The sequence below is a fragment of the Gadus macrocephalus genome, chromosome 6, assembly GCF_031168955.1.
Source record: "Gadus macrocephalus chromosome 6, ASM3116895v1".
NCBI classification, from domain to species: Eukaryota; Metazoa; Chordata; class Actinopteri; order Gadiformes; family Gadidae; genus Gadus; species Gadus macrocephalus.
Genome location: NC_082387.1, coordinates 1 through 17,642, shown reverse-complemented (window position 1 = coordinate 17,642; position 17,642 = coordinate 1). Strand labels below are relative to the sequence as shown.

At 44.1% G+C, this 17,642-nt stretch overlaps 1 protein-coding gene across 6 annotated transcripts; it reads right to left on the bottom strand.

Annotated features, from left to right (window-relative positions):
* Positions 1-763: 763 nt before the first annotated feature.
* Positions 764-16,866, bottom strand: LOC132459187 (C-type lectin domain family 4 member M-like). 6 transcript variants are annotated; one of them, XM_060053569.1, is made up of 10 exons: positions 16,734-16,866; positions 8,970-9,119; positions 7,801-7,950; positions 7,450-7,521; positions 4,695-4,745; positions 3,162-3,304; positions 2,896-2,996; positions 2,651-2,811; positions 1,712-2,012; positions 764-1,338 (listed from the first exon to the last, which is right to left on the bottom strand). In XM_060053569.1, exons 2-9 carry the CDS (start codon positions 9,058-9,060, stop codon positions 1,726-1,728), a joined length of 1,056 nt encoding a protein of 351 aa, XP_059909552.1. In that variant the 5' UTR covers positions 9,061-9,119; positions 16,734-16,866; the 3' UTR covers positions 764-1,338; positions 1,712-1,725. The 6 variants fall into 6 exon arrangements, with proteins under 6 accessions (XP_059909552.1, XP_059909551.1, XP_059909553.1 ...); XM_060053568.1 differs by lacking the exon at positions 16,734-16,866 and having other exon boundaries at positions 764-1,247; XM_060053570.1 differs by lacking the exons at positions 4,695-4,745; positions 16,734-16,866 and having other exon boundaries at positions 764-1,247.
* Positions 16,867-17,642: the final 776 nt, after the last annotated feature.

The window sequence follows — 17,642 nt, the reverse complement described above, 5'->3', positions numbered from 1 at the left end:
GTTTATTTAAAAAGACAGTTTAACAAGCATTACCGGGAGGTCCGTGTTTACAGGAAGTCCACACAAGTCGATTGCCGAATGCGCCGGAGTTCAGTTCAAGGAGGAAAGTTTTGGAATTTATAATTTATATAATATATATTTATAAATAATATATAGCAAGTGTTGACACGTAAATTAAAGGAATTGCATATGTAAGTTAGTTACAAAATAATTGTTCGCTACAATCAAGCATGGCACGTTGTTGACGGAAGACGCACTGCACACGTGATTGACGCATAGAGTGAAGGACAGCTCAAGCACCGGAGAAGACGACCCACCCACAGCTTGAAGTCAAGAGAGAGATGGTTCGTGTTTGCGTCAAGAAACAAAGTTATAAGCCCTAACTTCATTCGAGGAAGTGAAAGATGATCTTGTGAGTTGTCCAGGTAGGTTAACCTCGATTTATTGTGTATAAGGATTTGTGGTGGGAATTTACGGACCACGTCAATCGTTTTCTGCGTCAACCGGGTAGAATAAAGTCATCAGAACGTTTAACAATTGCGGTCATATTTGTGTAAAAAAGGTACAAGACCATACAACAAACAATTAAACAAACGTTGCAAGGAGAACTCCATTGCATTGGCTAAAGCCAGGAATTCACATTGCCAAGACAGCATTGCCCCCCAATACTACCTTACCATTTGGTTAATAAAATGGTAATCTATCAGTGGAAGCTGATAATGGACTTCTCCTTGCAACGTTTGTTTTATTGTTTGTTTCCTGGGTGAAGGAGGACCAGAAGGTGTGGAGGTGTGTCAGTGTGTCTGAGGACCCTCCTCCACCTGGGGACACTCTGTAGAAGGACAGAGAGCCAGCAGGCCGGTCCAGATACACTCCTACTCTGGTGGAGCCAGCGGGGGGGAGAGGGAGGGCTGTCTCTGTACCGTTGTACCGGGCAGAGTAACCACCATCAGAACAATAAAGACCCCAGGACTTGTTGTTCCCTCCAAGCCAGCTGTGACAACCCCCTCCTCTCCTTGTGATTCCTCTGTATGTCACTCCTATCTCAACCCATCCTTTCCTCTCTACCTCCCAGTAACAGCGGCCAGTCAGAGCCTCTCTACCCAACACCTGGGGCCTGGAGTCAAATCTGTCTGGGTGATCCGGATACGACTGGTCCTCTCCAACCCGCGTCACCTTCCTGTTGTCCTCAGACAGAGAGAGGAGTCTGTAGGCCGTGTTGGGGTCCAGTGTGAGGTCACAGGCTTCTGAGGGAGAACCAGACATGATGAGCTGCTGAACTACTCTTCATCCTCATCATCATCATCATCATCATCACTAGTACTGTTCTCCTGCGCTCTGTGTACATATACATAGATATGAACACATACATACATATACATATGTACACATACATAGATACACACACCTCAACAATAACGTTATGAAAACATCAACAACAATATTATCAATACATCAACAACAATGTTATGAAAACATCAACAATCAGAATCAGAATCAGAAAGGATTTAATTACCAAGAAGGGTTTTACACCAACCAGGAATTTGGCTTGGTGAATAAGGTGCATACATTAAGACAATAACGATGAACAATGAACAAACAGTGATATATATATATAACACAATATAAACAAGCAGGGAGGGACATAAGTGATCAATTAAAAATAGGATGAATATATCAACAAACATCTCTCCTTGGATCCAGGACTTACCAAAGACAAGCAGCTCAGCGCTGTGATTGGCCGTGCCAGCGCTGTTGCTCGCCATGCAGCAGACCGTGTTCACGCCGTACCTCCCACCGCTGACGAAGAGGAAGCCCCTCTCCACCCAGGCCTCTGATTGGTCGTCTGTGCCGTCCCTCTCCAGGGGCCTGCCGTTGTGGAGCCACTCTACTGTGGGCTCCGGCGTGGCAGGTGTAGCGGGCCGTTTGGCCCACGGGCAACACGTGGGTAGAGGAGTGGAACTCTGTGATGCTGGGGGCCTCCTCCTCCTCCTCCGTGGGCATCACTGAACCTGAAGAAACCAGGAGGAGAGGAGTGAAAGTCTACAACACGGATCTAGAGATGCAGCGTCAGACACTCCCTTCACTCTCTCCTAACACCCGTCCACTAGAGGGCGACCCAGGGGATTCACACCCAGTATTCTGGCCTGCCTTTTCATACATGATTGAGTATCAAAGCAGTGTCTACAAAGATTACCCAGGGAGGGGAAGTCACTCCACGAAGAGATTAACGATTCGGGGGCGGAGCTTGTGGAGGAGAACGCAAAACCGTTCAGCAGCTCCAATAGAAACTAGTGCAGGTGAACCCAGAAAGGGTGGACCCTTGTGACCTGACATCACTAGACCACAATAGAAACCTGACCTCAGTAGACCACAATAGAAACCTGACCTCACTAGACCACAATAGACACCTGACCTCCGTAGACCACAATAGAAACCTGACCTCAGTAGACCACAATAGAAACCTGACCTTAGTAGACCACAATAGAAACCTGACCTCAGTAGACCACAATAGAACCCTGACCTTGGTAGACCTAAACACATCCAACAACCTTTCAACTCTTAAAGAGTGTATTTACTGTATCTATGGCACAGAGAACAGAAAGGAGGAACCGTTCTCCACTCATGAACACAAACAAAGTCTACGGACCCTCTTTGTTCCGCTCAGCCTCCAGATGATCCAGGTCTACGACCTTCTCACAGATCCAGTGGTGCACGGATCTGTTACACGGTTCTTCAGACCAGCCGTCCTCCCCTGCTACGACACAGTCTCTTGCTCCACCGTCATCGCGTGGTTTAACGTGTCTCCAACTGAGAACCACGAGGAGGAGACAGTGGAGGTCAGTCTGTCACTCTCAGAGAAGAGATGCTGCTGAACAGAGTCTTCAGCCTTACCTTGAGGTCATGGGGGTACCATCCACCCACTTGTGGGTCCCCTCTTTCTCTCGATCACTCAGTCCAATCCAGGAAGAACCCATCAATCTGCTGACAAACGCCTGTTTCCAAAGGTAATAGCATCTGTTGTCATGACCACAAAACACACACACACACACACACACACACACACACACACACACACACACACACACACACACACACACACACACACACACACACACACACACACACACACACACACACACACACACACACACACACACCAGTTCTTCTCTGCTGTTGATGACCACCAGGTCTGCCTTTCTCTTCTGACAGTCTTCTCTACTGGCCCTCCAGCCCTTCTTAGTAGTAGAAACACGGTAGAGACTCTTGTCGTGAAACATCCAGCCCTGAAGTGTCAATTCATCTGTTGAATGTAAAAGAACATCCTGAACAAACAGAGAACTGCTTATCTTACGGTCTTGGTCAGGGGTCAGTCTTGGGTCCACTCCTCTTCACCACTTACCTCCTCCCGCTGGGCACACTCCTCCGTCACCATGGGGTCCATTTTCACTGCTACGCTGACGACACACAGGTCTACATCTCCACCAAACCCACCGCTGCCATCCCCCCCACTTCCCTCATCACGTGCCTGGAAGAGATCCGGAGCTGGTTGAGCAGGAACTTCCTGAAACTCAATGGAAACAAGACCGAGGCCCTGCTCATCGGATCCAAATCCACCCTCACTAAATCACAACACACCCCAGCTCCACTCATAATTATCGATGGATTCCCAGTACCCTTCTCCTCCAAAGTCAAGAGCCTCGGCGTCATCCTGGACAACACCCTCTCATTCGCACCCCATATTCACAACATCACCCGGACTGCATTCTTCCACCTCCGCAACATTGCCAGACTCCGCCCATCACTGACCCAATCCAGCACTGAAATCCTAGTTCACTCATTTGTCACATCACGCATAGACTACTGCAACGCCCTCCTCACCGGACTCCCCACCAAACTCATCAACAGACTGCAGATCATTCAGACCTCGCCCGGATCATCACCCGCACCAAATCATCTGACCACATCACCCCTGTCCTCATTCAACTTCACTGGCTCCCAGTACACTACCGCATCCAATACAAAACCCTACTCCTCACCTACAAAGCTCTCCAAAACCTAGCCCCCAGTTACCTCTGCGACCTCCTCCAAGAATACACTCCCTCCCGCTCCCTCCGCTCAACCTCTGCTGGACTACTATGTATCCCCACATCACGACTCACTACAATGGGTGCCCGGTCATTCAGCTGTTCAGCACCCAGGCTCTGGAACTCCCTCCCCCCACACATAAAACAGTCAGACACCATTACAACCTTCAAGTCACAACTCAAAACTCACCTGTTCAAACTCGCACACAACGTCTAACTGATCACTGTTTTGATTGTTTTTTAGTTTTGTCCTGGTTTTGTTTTATTTAATTCTTATTGCTTATGTTTATTTATTTATTTATTTATCTTTTTCCACAATGTCTTGTTTTTTAAAAAATTGTATGATGACTATATGCTCTGTAAGGTGACGTTGGGTGTTTTGAAAGGCGCCTCTAAATTAAACGTATTATTATTATTATTATTATTTGGTTACGGACACACAACCCTGAGACCTGACCTTAACAGACCACATAGAAGCATGACCTCAATAGACGACAATAGAAACCTGACCTTAGTAGACCACAATATGAATCACAGAAGCAGAGGGTGTTTTTTAAATGAATGTTAATGACGCGATTGATTTAATAACTTTGATAAAACCCTCACCGAGTTCATCCAGTAAGTGCTCTCTCCCCTCCCTCCAGGGTGACGGTGAGTCTAGGACAGGACAGAGGAATACAGAAGATATGAGCTCTATAACAGAACGACATCGTCTCTAAACATCACAGGACCCACAGCCAACCAAACACAAAGTCCATAATATTAATACTAATTAAAATAGCAATAACTACAGTTATCAATATCATTATTGCTATTGTTACAATTATTCATATTAGTAGGCCTAAAAAAAATTCTAACAAATACAATAATGATTATTATCATTGATATTATTACAGGTTGAGAGCGCTCAACCTCTAGTTGTAATTAAACCCATAGCTATAATGTGGAAACCCCAGTCGATAATGTAACAGCCAAAGTGTTGCATTGCAAATCCTCATGAAGGCGCTCGCCGGTGCAGGGCGCTACAAATCAAATCTTGGAGCAGGATTTTTCTAGCAAAAAATTGCCTGATTCGCGTCTCTACGTTGAATTTCTATGGAGTCATGTCGCCCCTTCGCGTTTGGTGTGGACGCACCTTCACTTGTGCGACAGGCCTGCTATTCTATAGCAGTAAGATGTTTAAAAACATAACGTCTAACCGTGTGTGTTCTTACCTGGGCGCGTGTGTCGATGACGGAGCCGTTATGTTTGAAAACATAACGTGTTACCTGGGCAAGTGTCGCTGCGGTGTGTGCGCGTGCGTGTTAGTGGTGGATTTAATGATTCGTTTACGTGACCCAGTTCGCGTGATTCAGTTCGCCAAGAGGAGTCGTTCGCGAATCGTTCGTCAGTTTGTTCGTTTAGTCGAGTTTCCGGTAGCACTAACTCTGAGTCTGACTGACTCAGCTGAGAACCGTGCAATGGCGTGCATTCCATGATGCGATTTACCGCTACCGGAAACTAAACAACGAACTGAGCTGAACGAACAAACGGTTCGCAAACGTCTCCTCCCAGCTCAGTGGAGGAGGTGGAGGAGTCGTTCGCGATTCAGCCTAGTTTCCGGTAACGGTGAATCGCATCATGGAATGCACGCCATTGCACGGTTCTCAGCTGAGTCAGTCAGACTCAGTGGAGTTAGTGCTACCGGAAACTCGTTCGTTCAATCAGTCGAGTTTCCGGTGAATCGAATGGTGAACGAGACGACCGAACAAACGAGAGAAACGAACCGGTTCGGTTCATTCGTCCTAAAGACTCGTTCATTTGAACCGGTTTGCGAACGAACGAGCCAACACTAGTGCGTGTGTGTTCTTACCTGCACGTGTGTCGATGGCGGAGCCATTGCGGTTAAAAACATAACCTCTTACCTGGGCGAGTGTGTCGCTGCCTTTGTATTGGCTAGCGGTGTGTGTGCGTGCGCGTGTGCGTGTGTGTGTGTGTGTGTGCGGTGTGTATCTGTGTACTTGCGCTGTATGTATGCGTTTGCGTGTGCTGTGTGTGTGTGAGAGCTGCAGGCTGCTTGGCACGTGCGCACTGACCAACTTGAGTGACTGGTGCGACAGGCCTGCTATTATATAGAAGTAAGACTAGAGTGTCCGTGTGTGCGTTGCCTGCGCTCAACCTCTAGTTGTTTTTAAACCCATAGCTATAATATGGAAACCCCGGTCGATATTGTATTTAATTTCTGAGCGCATAATGTAATAACATTTTGCCTATAATGTTACAACGTATAATATATTGGTTCACCTATAAAGTAATGAAGCAAGCATAATAATTTTCTCCTTACTTCATGAAGCAAGCATAATAATTTAAGTTCGCAGCATTTGTGTATCAGAAGATTAGACCCTGAGGGTGATTCACACTTGATGCTTTATATGCGTTCAGACATCAGTAGAATCAAGGGGGGTGGGCCTGCAAGGGGCGGGATATGACGTACGGTCTAAGTTCGCAAGAGGCGGGATAAGTGCGGCCGCTGACACTGTAGTTTGTTTTGGTTTGACCGCAGACAGCACGGAGGCAGAACGGGCAGAACTCATCACCATCAGCTAACAGCTAAGGCAGCAACCTACCTAACTATAGTGAACTAAAGCACGGGCTTGTGTGGGGGAGGGGGAGGGGGGGGGGGTGTGAGGGCAAGATTACAGATTGTACATTGGCTACCTGACGTGAGAGATGTTTTTTTATTGTTAACAGAAGAATGCGTCATTGAGATTAAACATCTCTTCAAGTGATCTGGCCAAGACAAGCAGCAGTAGCCTACAGTCACACATAGCCTACACATAAAACATAAGAAAAATAAAACAACTAAAGCAGTCGGCCGGGGGGAGGGGGGATTTCAATATCACAAGACATTTCTGGAGGCTCAAGGAGGTGGATAATGTTTAAAGAAAAATAACGTTTTGCAAAAAAGTGTCTATGATGGACATGGGCTGTTATCTCAATCTTGCCGTTGTTTTGAAACATCTGCATCCGCGCGTGTGCAGTGTGTGTATGCACGTGCATGTGTGTGCATGCGTGTGTGCATGAGTGTGTGGTGTGTGTGTATGCGGTGTCCTGCGCTGCCCTTTTCTTGAAACGTCTGCATCAGCACGCCCGTGTGTGCAGTGTGCATGCAGTGCGTGTGTGTTCGTGCACGTGAGTGTGGATTGTTTGTGTGTGTGTATGCTGTGTTTATGTGTGTGCGTGCGGTGTATGTGTGCTAACCCTATTATTATCACTAAATCTAACTAAAACAATATTTAACATTATCATTGCTATTAATACAATCAATGATATGATTATACTGTATTGTAATTCTGTTTAGGAGGATATGATTGAGACTCACTGAAGCGCAGGGAGATGAGGAGAATACTCAGCAGTCCGATGCTCACAATGACAGTGATGTGAAACCATAGAGCTGTTCAGGGGTAGGACACACACACACACACACACACACACACACACACACACACACACACACACACACACACACACACACACACACACACACACACACACACACACACACACACACACACACACACACACACACACACACACACACACACACGGTCACTTCGGCTAAAAAAGTTTTATAAACATAAATCTTAAATGTATTTGGAGGAAAACATACTTTTTTGGATCATTGTTTTGGACTGGATTATTTCTTTTAAATTCTGTATAAAGGGGCACCTACCATATCTTCTCTTCCTGGTCTCCTCCCGGTCCAAAGACGTGTCCTCAGGTTCCTCAGAGAGTCCAGGGTCCGGTTCAGAGATGGTGACCATTGTTACTCTCTGACGGCTTCCCCGGCGTCTGGACTTCGCCTTCTTCTTTGCTCTACCAGCTGGAAAAACAACGTCAACTGTGATCATTCTGACCAATTATCAGCGTGCACTCCGATACCATCAGTGTAAGGAAATGTTTTTCTTCTACTGCACACAGACTCACGAACGCACTCAAGCACACGCACACGGAGTAATGTACACACTGATAAATTCATACTGCGTGGCTGTCATTCACAGTCAAGACTCCCTACGGTCTGCAGAATACCTCCCCATCTTGAAGAAACACCTGAAGACCTCTACTGAGAACACCTCAGTAAGTGATGATTGGTACTGTGGCTCTCGTGTTTAGAACACACTTAAGCAGAGCAAGAACTGGTCTCTAGCATAAATGTTATCATTCCCTCATTATTGTCATATACACGCTCATAGTTATACAGTAATACACACAGAATCACATACGTACACACACAGTAATGGAGGGGGGACAACATGTGGCCTGCGTGTCACCAGGGTCTTTCACATCGGCCCACGCAGAAAATATGAGGACATGTATTGTGGGATAATTTGAGATATGGTCATATTAATGACAAACTTTATAGAATTATGTTAAATTCATAAGTTCACCTGATATCGCTTCAGTTAAATGAGCAGCCATTATTAAAACACAAAATTGTTGATTAAATAAACCATTGTCAATCTAATGTTACGTTGCACTACCATTAATAATAAGTCATGAAAAAAATAAACTTGTGTTCTGCTCCCTAAAGTTACTCTGCACCCTGTTCCACGTATATAACGGACATATAACAGGAAACACACAACTACTTGAGATGCCTATCAATAGTCCGTAACTCATGGGCGTAATCTCACGTCAAGTAAGGTAAATACAAGCTTTTTGTCTCAAACACACACATGTCTTTATTTAGGAGAATAAATCTGTCTATACGGTCACTGGTTCATCAGGTCGGCCTATTTGACTTAAAACTTTTTCTAAAAGTAAATTTTAAACGTATGCAGATGAAAATACATTTTTTTTTACTGGATTATTTATTTTAGATCCTCTCTAAAGGGCACCTACCAAATCTTCTCTTCCTGCGCTCCCTCCGGTCCAAAGACGTGTCCCCAGGTTCCTCAGAGAGTCCAGGGTCCGGTTCAGAGATGGTAACCATTGTTCCTCCCTGACAGTTTCAGATATGTCTGCTCTCAGGAGTCGGCTCTGATATATCAGCTGGAAAAAACACGTTGAATGTTTTAATTCTGAGCAGTCGTCAGCCTGCAATCTGATATCATCAGTGTCAGGAAGCAGGGGTTGACACTAACGGTTGCCCGCTTGCCCGGGGCAAGTAAAAAAAATGTTTGGGCAAGTTGAGATTTTTTCTGGTTGCCCGAACGGGCAAGTGGATTTTGGGTGGATGTTAATATAAAAGCTATTTATTCAAATGTTTTTAGAAATTGCAGAACAACCTTTTGTTCCGCAAAACCACACAAAATAGAAGTATTTGCAATTGATCAGCGCACTGTCTTCTCTTCTCTCGGAAAGCGAGTTAACAGACACGCATCGCTTTAGTGCGAATATAGCCCCGCCTTCTGTCACTCACTCACAGTGCGGTCTCTGGCAGTGCTAAAGGTTAGCCAACACAGCTAGCATCTCAAGTGCAGGCACCTCCGCGAACGGTTTAGGTACAAGTTAAATGGAGTAGTGATGGAGGAGTGCAGTTTGGAAGTACTTTGGATTGAGGCAAATTATCAAGGAAAGTCAAGAACACGGTTTTGGGTTTCATAACTGTGCACATGCACACAGCAATAGCGATCTTTTTTACGAAATTGGACCCTCACAAACTACTGTATATATTACATGAAAGCTGAGCCTCCACTTATTCCAACAGTCCAAACCATATCATTCTGTGACTAAAACTCGCAAATAACAACTTAAGAAGAAACGTCCCCTTTTCTTTTAACAACCAAAAATGAAGTATGAAGTGATTTTTGTCCACAAAGTTGATTCTGATCGAATAAAACCACCATAAAAAGATTATCCAGTATCTGGGCCAAATTTTGCAACTTAACATGGTGTTTTCAATCAATGAATAAGAGAAGGTTTCTTAGGAAATAGGTAAATTGCCTTCAATCAGAAAACATATTCTTCAGCACAATCTAGTGGCCATATATTTATTTGCGAGTGTTTGGCTTGGTGCATTCGATTGCCCTGAACTTTAAATAGAGGTGTCATTCAAGTGTCAAAATTGTAAAATATCTTCCTTTATTTGTGTCTCATAGTAAGAGCGCTCCCAACTGATAACGAACAACTGATACTGATAATTATTTCAGGTGGAAATGTTATCTTCCACTTATGCTGTGTTCCATGGCTTTATTCACTTTAACCAAGTATTATCCCCATTGAATATTTCACTTGCACAACAATCTTTATTTTGGCCCAAAGATGACATTATCGCCCTTGCAGGTGTGGAAATATAATCTATTTACTTTGGGTATGTTCTTTCCTGAAAAAAACTTTTCCCCTGATATCGAAAATGGTATGGAATATCGATCTTTTTCCAGGAATAGTGTTGAAGTTAGAAAATCCAGTATCGTGACTGACAACCCTACTAGAAACGCGATTGTGATTATTCAGTTAGAGCTAAAAGAAACTTGAAAGTTAAAAAAGACATCTTTGCTACTACCTCTGACATTTAGTTATACATTTGCATCAAATCATGCAGGTCTACATATAACTTGGCGATAGCTTTAATAGGTTGGAACGGTGGACTGAAATCACTTCATGGCACGATGTGACCGCTCGATAAATAAGTAAACAAAGAGAAGTTTGTTATTTTTTAAACACAACATGTGTGGAAGCTAACATTCAGCTTCAGTCTGAGCTAGGATGATTTTTCTGAGCCCCCCCAAAACCAGGCCGGGTGCCTGGCAAAAAGAGGCCCGTTCACGATTCTGATTATAATTTGGGCAAGTGAACATTACCTTCGGGCAAGTTGAACCTGACCTGTACTTGCCCGATGGGCAAGTGCTTTTGAACCCTTAGTGTCAACCCCTGCAGGAAGTGACAGTTGACACTCTTATCAGAGTGAAGACACTCTTATCAGATGTCTTCAGTTGACACACAGACTCACGGACGCATGCAAACACAAACAAGATTATTTTTCATTGAATATAAAGACACAACATACATAGCTATCAGAGACGTGTAGTGAGGCCCGTGGCTGGTGAGGCACTGACCTTTTCAGAGTCAGATTTGGAAAATATATGAACCCAACCCTGTCAGAAATGTTTTTTTAAATAAACAAACTGATGTAGTGCACTTGACTGCTTAAAATAAGACAACTATGGAAGCATATATGTAGCAAATGGCAATGCAATTGACAATTCGTTATGCAATTTTATAATGTAATTTTTAAATATGTTATTCAAAGTGTATTTAAATATGCCAAGGGACAATGCAATCCTCAATTAAATTTGCAAAAGTTATTACAATAAAAATAGAATAACATTTTGTCAAATTCTTGAGTTCCTTTATTCAAATTGAAAAGCTATAGCGTCCCCGTGATTGCAATCCACTTCGCCACGTGTGTTCAAATCAGATCGCTGGATTCAGGCCCCCCGTTGTATAATAACATTTATACAACGGGGGGCCTAAATCCAGCGTTCTGATTGGTTCCTAACTGTTGTATAATGAGCGTATACATAACTGCTATGACGCCCGATCATTTTGTGAAAGTATCACTCCGCGCCTTGAAGTGGAAAGCGTTACAACCGTTCTCTCGGAGGGACGCTAAAGTGTGTTGCATAGCGACCGTCGTGCATTTTGAAGGCAGCCAGGAGGGACTACTTTTTTTTATTCTTTAATAAAACGGCTACTTTGACTTTCTTGGTTTCTTTTTAAATGTAGTGTGTCTATGACTTTCGTTTCGCCATAACAGTAACCGTTGTATACAAGCAATAGATCACTTCAGTCAGTGGCATGTGCTCATTATACCATTGTGAAGGGGTCGCCGGCCCTCCGCTGCACGTCGGGGCCGGACAACGCCCCTTAACAGTGGTATAATGAGCACATACCACAGCCTGGCGTGATCTATTGCTTAAATATATCTATGGTCGGGAGACCCACCGGCGTGGAGATACCCTTGGAGGCAATAGGAAGTGACGTAGTTCCCGCCCAGACGCCGATGACTGATACGTTTGCCACTTTGCATATTTACTTTTTGGAAAACGTTTTGGATTACGTTTTGCCAAATCTTTTGCAAAGCGTTTTGCGGATTGAAATGTCATTTGAATATCGCTCCCCACGGAGCGTGGCGAAGTGGATTGCAATCGCGGGGACGCTATAGCTTTTCAATTTGAATAAAGGAACTCAAAGAATTTGACGAAATGTTATACTATTTTCATTGTCATAACTTTTGCAAATTTAATTGAGGATTGCATTGTCCCTTTGCATATTACAGGGTTTCCCCAGGTTTGATCAACCCAAATTCAAGACTTTTTTTAGACTTTTTTAAGACCACTTCAATGAAAATTAAGACCTACATCGCACCCATTAAGCGGTCGTAAAACGCGGTCGTGCATATGTTATTCATGTTTTTTTGGAACATATGAAACATTCATGTCAATTAGGGATGGGCATTTGAAGAAATTTTCTTGATCGAGCATCGCTAGAGTTATCGATCAATTATCGATTAATCATTAACTTTTTTCTATGTTTTTTTTCTAATGTTTTTATCAATAAAATCTTTATTCCAACAATAATGTATGGGCCAAAATTAATACAATACAGTTAACTTGAAGACCTACAACTGTTTAACAGTTTTAAAATAATAAATACAGGCATTATAGGTTATAGGCCTATGCGGCGCTCGTAAAGTCCGAACAATGCGCCTACAGGCGCTCTTAAAGGTTTGGAAACTATTCAACAAGACTAAATCTGTAGCCTATTCCAATTACAATAAGTAGCGAATTTATCGGACAACAATAATCAAACAAAGGCAGTAGGCTAAAAGTGGGCATTAAACTGTATAACTGTTATGAAAAAAAAGGGGGGGGAAAGGCCGACATATAATGCCTGCAGCCGGCGCGCGGAAAAGGCTCGCAACAAAAAGATGAGCCACCCATTTACAAACAATTGCATGAACTAGTCTATCTAAAAGCAATACCTTATTGAACATATATAAGGCTGGACTTGTTGCTAAAATATCACAGTTTTGGCAAAATGTAACGACTCCAAGAGGCACCAAGCGGAGCGAGAGTCAACACATTAAGAAAGAAAAGAGCGACTCACATACGGTGGTGACTGTCGTCCATAGCATACAGTAACTCCAGCCTACATATTTTTGTTTAGGAATATAAGCATGTTAACATGCTCGGGGGTCAGACGCGAACGCAGCCTTGTAACTGTCAGTCCAGCAGCAGAAAACACCCGCTCTGACGGGACCGAAGTTGCGGGGATGCAGAGGTATTGTCGCGCTAACTTTGACAGCCTGGGGAACCTTCTTCCATTCACTTTCCACCAGTCGGCAGGGTTATATTCAATTAAATGCTTCAAGACTCACAGTATGCAACACAACGTCCTTTTAATCGATAACAATATAAATTGATCGACGCATTTCTTAACGATCAATTATCGAGCATCGATTAATTATGCCCATCCCTAATGTCAATACATTAATGAATGTGCCAAAGGATAAGTGTGCACTCACCAATCAAAGAGCCAAACTGAGGGCCTAACTCAAAGCCTAGAGGCCTGATGTCTCTTAAGACCATGTACCCAGAAATGATAATAAAAGATTAAAAAAACAATACACAAAGTGATGGTGTGAAAGTGTAGCTGTATTTTTGGTTTAAATATCAAACTTTCAACACACAATATAAAATATAAACAAACAAACTCTTTTCAAATTGCTGTAGTTTCTCAGCATTCAAATTTCCTCAACCATTTCAATGAATCCACCACTTGCCTCGTTGACCTCTTTTACTAACTCCTTCGTAATGTATGGAGCCAGCCCTAACCCTAACCCTAACTCGTCCACAGACATGGTGACTAATGTATGATAGTAAGCATTATTGGCCCTTAACACTAATATTCGGAAACAACACTGCCTCAAAAGGATATTGGCCTAAGCAACACCAGTAGAGGCTATACTTTTCCCTGAACTTTTAAACGTTGCAAACGTGCAAAAACATAATTATATATTTATGTGGCATTCAGTCCAATGCTTAAAATATATCTGTGGCATTCAGTAGGCCAATGCTGTGGTAAAGTGTGTAAAGTATGACCAAGTGTTTCTTTCTGTTCAATAGATAGAACTTTATCAATCCCCTGTAGGAGAAATTTGTTAATGTTTGTCCCTATAAAACAATAATGGCAAAAGACGTCTGGTCACCCTTCGTAAGGGGAACCCATTTGATTCCTACCTGTTCCACTGTTAAATAGTGGCGCAAGTTGGTGGGCGCTATCCTGGTAAGTTCTCTGCGTGAGAAATACGAAGTGTGGCGTGTGAGCGTGTGCATGGGTTGAATTGCGTGTGTCTCACGCCGAATGCGTGAGACTTTAGAGCCCTGCTTCCCCATGATGTGGCGTCTCCTCTCGACTGATTATGTTTGTTGAGATTGCCGGCGCGAAAACCCAAAGTATTGTTCGCGCATACTCCAATAAATGAGACGTTCTCTGACGTTACGCAAAACCCTGATACGCAAAACGCCCCCCATTTTCCCCTTGTGTTACAGTCCGGTTGACTACGAAAACATATCCTAGCAGGAAATTTAAGACCATCTTTAAAAAATTAAGACTTGGGTAACGCAATTTAAGACTTTTTAAGGCCTTAATTTAGGAACATGAAATTTAAGACATTTTTTAGACTTTTTTAAGACCCCGCGGCTACCCTGTATTAAAATACACTTTGAATAACGTATTTACAAATTACATTATCAAATTGCATAATGAATTGTCAATTGCATAATGTAATTGCAAATTGCATTGCCATTTGAATTTTGCTACATATATGCTTCAATAAATCACAACGACCGCCTCCTTATTATAATACTGCAGCACAACGCCACCTGGTGGACAAAAGTCGCAAATCCCGGAGATGCCGTTGCCTGTGCAGGTCTTCAACTTTCAGGTAGTTGTCAAAATGTATTATTAATTTCATGTCTATCGTGAGACACAGATTTTAAATCAATAGGTAATGGTGCACTGTGCATTCACACCAAATAACCCGTGCCTCGTATCCTGACTCATACATAGCAGTTTAGCTGTCGTTGAATTGCCTAGAACGCTAACGTTAGGCTACCACAGGCGTCCTAAGTTATCTAGCATTTGCAGTCCAGCTAGCAGATGTGTGTATTCATAAATGTGACAAAAAGCAATATCCTCAGGATTAAACGTGTTTAAAATCGTCTTTGCGCCTTAGTCTGACCACATGAAAGCAAGAACAACACATTTTGGTTCCTCTGAAGCTAACGTTGGCTAGCTTACTTTGTGTGTACACACTTGACACGCTAGCTAATGGAGCTTTCTAATGTTGATAGCTGTAACTTGCTTTGTTAATCGATACCTCCCCCCATTTGATTAGATCGTCTATACCACATCATTAACAAGAATCTCAAAACTCAAGATAGGAAATAGGAATGCTAATTGGCGTATAACAACACTAGGCAGAGCTTAAACTAATAATAATAATACATTTCATTTAGAGGCGCCTTTCAAAACACCCAAGGTCACCTTACAGAGCATATAGTCATCGTACATTTTTTGAGAAACAAGACATTGTGGAAAAAAATAAATAAATAAATAAATAAACATGAGCAATAAGAAATAAATAAAACAAAAACAAGACAAAACAAAACAAAAAAACAACAATCAAAACAGTGATCAGTTAGACGTTGTGTACGAGTTTGAACAGGTGAGTTTTGAGTTGTGACTTGAAGGTTGTAAGGGTGTCTGACTGTTTTATGTGTGGGGGGAGGGAGTTCCAGAGCCTGGGTGCTGAACAGCTGAATGACCGGGCACCCATTGTAGTGAGTCGTGATGTGGGGATACATAGTAGTCCAGCAGAGGTTGAGCGGAGGGAGCGGGAGGGAGTGTATTCTTGGAGGAGGTCGCAGAGATAACTGGGGGCTAGGTTGTGGAGAGCTTTGTAGGTGAGGAGTAGGGTTTTGTATTGGATGCGGTAGTGTACTGGGAGCCAGTGAAGTTGAATGAGGACAGGGGTGATGTGGTCAGATGATTTGGTGCGGGTGATGATCCGGGCGGCTGAGTTCTGAATGATCTGCAGTCTGTTGATGAGTTTGGTGGGGAGTCCGGTGAGGAGGGCGTTGCAGTAGTCTATGCGTGATGTGACAAATGAGTGAACTAGGATTTCAGTGCTGGATTGGGTCAGTGATGGGCGGAGTCTGGCGATGTTGCGGAGGTGGAAGAATGCAGTCCGGGTGATGTTGTGAATATGGGGTGCGAATGAGAGGGTGTTGTCCATCAACTACATGACAATATGTATGTGATATATTATGTTATATCTATTACAATACAAGTGGTCTTCTAAACGTTTTTAGAAGCTAACATATAGTACATAATGAATGTCTCCGTAGCAGATAACTATCTGGGTGGGATGTGATTAGTATGGTAATATGTCCGACCAGGATGGCTTTGAATATAAGGTAAGAATATGTAGTGTATGCATTAAGCCAGAGGGCAGCAACAGGACAGGCACACATCTGCTTCCATCTGGGGTCAAAACACGGTTGATATGGGCTCGGTTGTAGGAAGACTCAAACGTTTAAAGACCTACATTGAGTTTCCAACACAAAGATGGCCGTACGCGTTGTGCTTCCCTCTTACCTTTGAGCTTGAGCAGGAGCCGCCTCTGGAACACCGTGTAGCGCAGGGCCTGGAGCCAGGGCTGCACGTCATGCTGCTTACAGGAGCTCAGGGCCTCGCTGTCCAGAGGGATCACACAGTCCTGCGGAGCAACAGGAGGACAGACACAGACACAGACCGTCATCCTCCACTGGGGAGAGAGAGAGAGAGAGAGAGGGATCACACAGTCCTACGGAGCAACAGGAGGACAGACACAGACAGTCATCCTCCACTGGGGGGGGGGAGAGAGAGAGAGAGAGAGAGGGATCACACAGTCCTGCGGAGCAACAGGAGGACAGACACAGACCCGTCATCCTCCACTGGGGAGAGAGAGAGAGAGAGAGAGAGAGAGAGAGAGAGGGATCACACAGTCCTACGGAGCAACAGGAGGACAGACACAGACACAGACCGTCATCCTCCACTGGGGGGAGAGAGAGAGAGAGAGAGAGAGAGAGAGAGAGAGAGAGAGAGAGAGAGAGAGAGAGAGAGAGAGAGAGAGAGGGATCACACAGTCCTGCGGAGCAACAGGAGGACAGACACAGACACAGACCGTCATCCTCCACTGGGAAGAGAGAGAGAGAGAGAGAGAGAGAGGGATCACACAGTCCTACGGAGCAACAGGAGGACAGACACAGACCGTCATCCTCCACTGGGGAGAGAGAGAGAGAGAGAGGGATCACACAGTCCTACGGAGCAACAGGAGGACAGACACAGACAGTCATCCTCCACTGGGGAGAGAGAGAGGGAGAGAGAGGGATCACACAGTCCTACGGAGCAACAGGAGGACAGACACAGACAGTCATCCTCCACTGGGGGGGGAGAGAGGGAGAGAGAGGGATCACACAGTCCTACGGAGCAACAGGAGGACAGACACAGACACAGACCGTCATC

Coding starts and splice junctions, on each gene's coding strand:
- LOC132459187 (XM_060053569.1), bottom strand. CDS start 9,060: ATGGTTACCATCTCTGAACCGGACCCTGGACTCTCTGAGGAACCTGGG. Junction 7,522..7,800: donor GACCAGGAAGAGAAGATATG/GTAGGTGCCCCT, acceptor ACCCCTGAACAG/CTCTATGGTTTCACATCACT. Junction 2,013..2,650: donor GGCTGAGCGGAACAAAGAGG/GTCCGTAGACTT, acceptor TGGTTTCTTCAG/GTTCAGTGATGCCCACGGAG.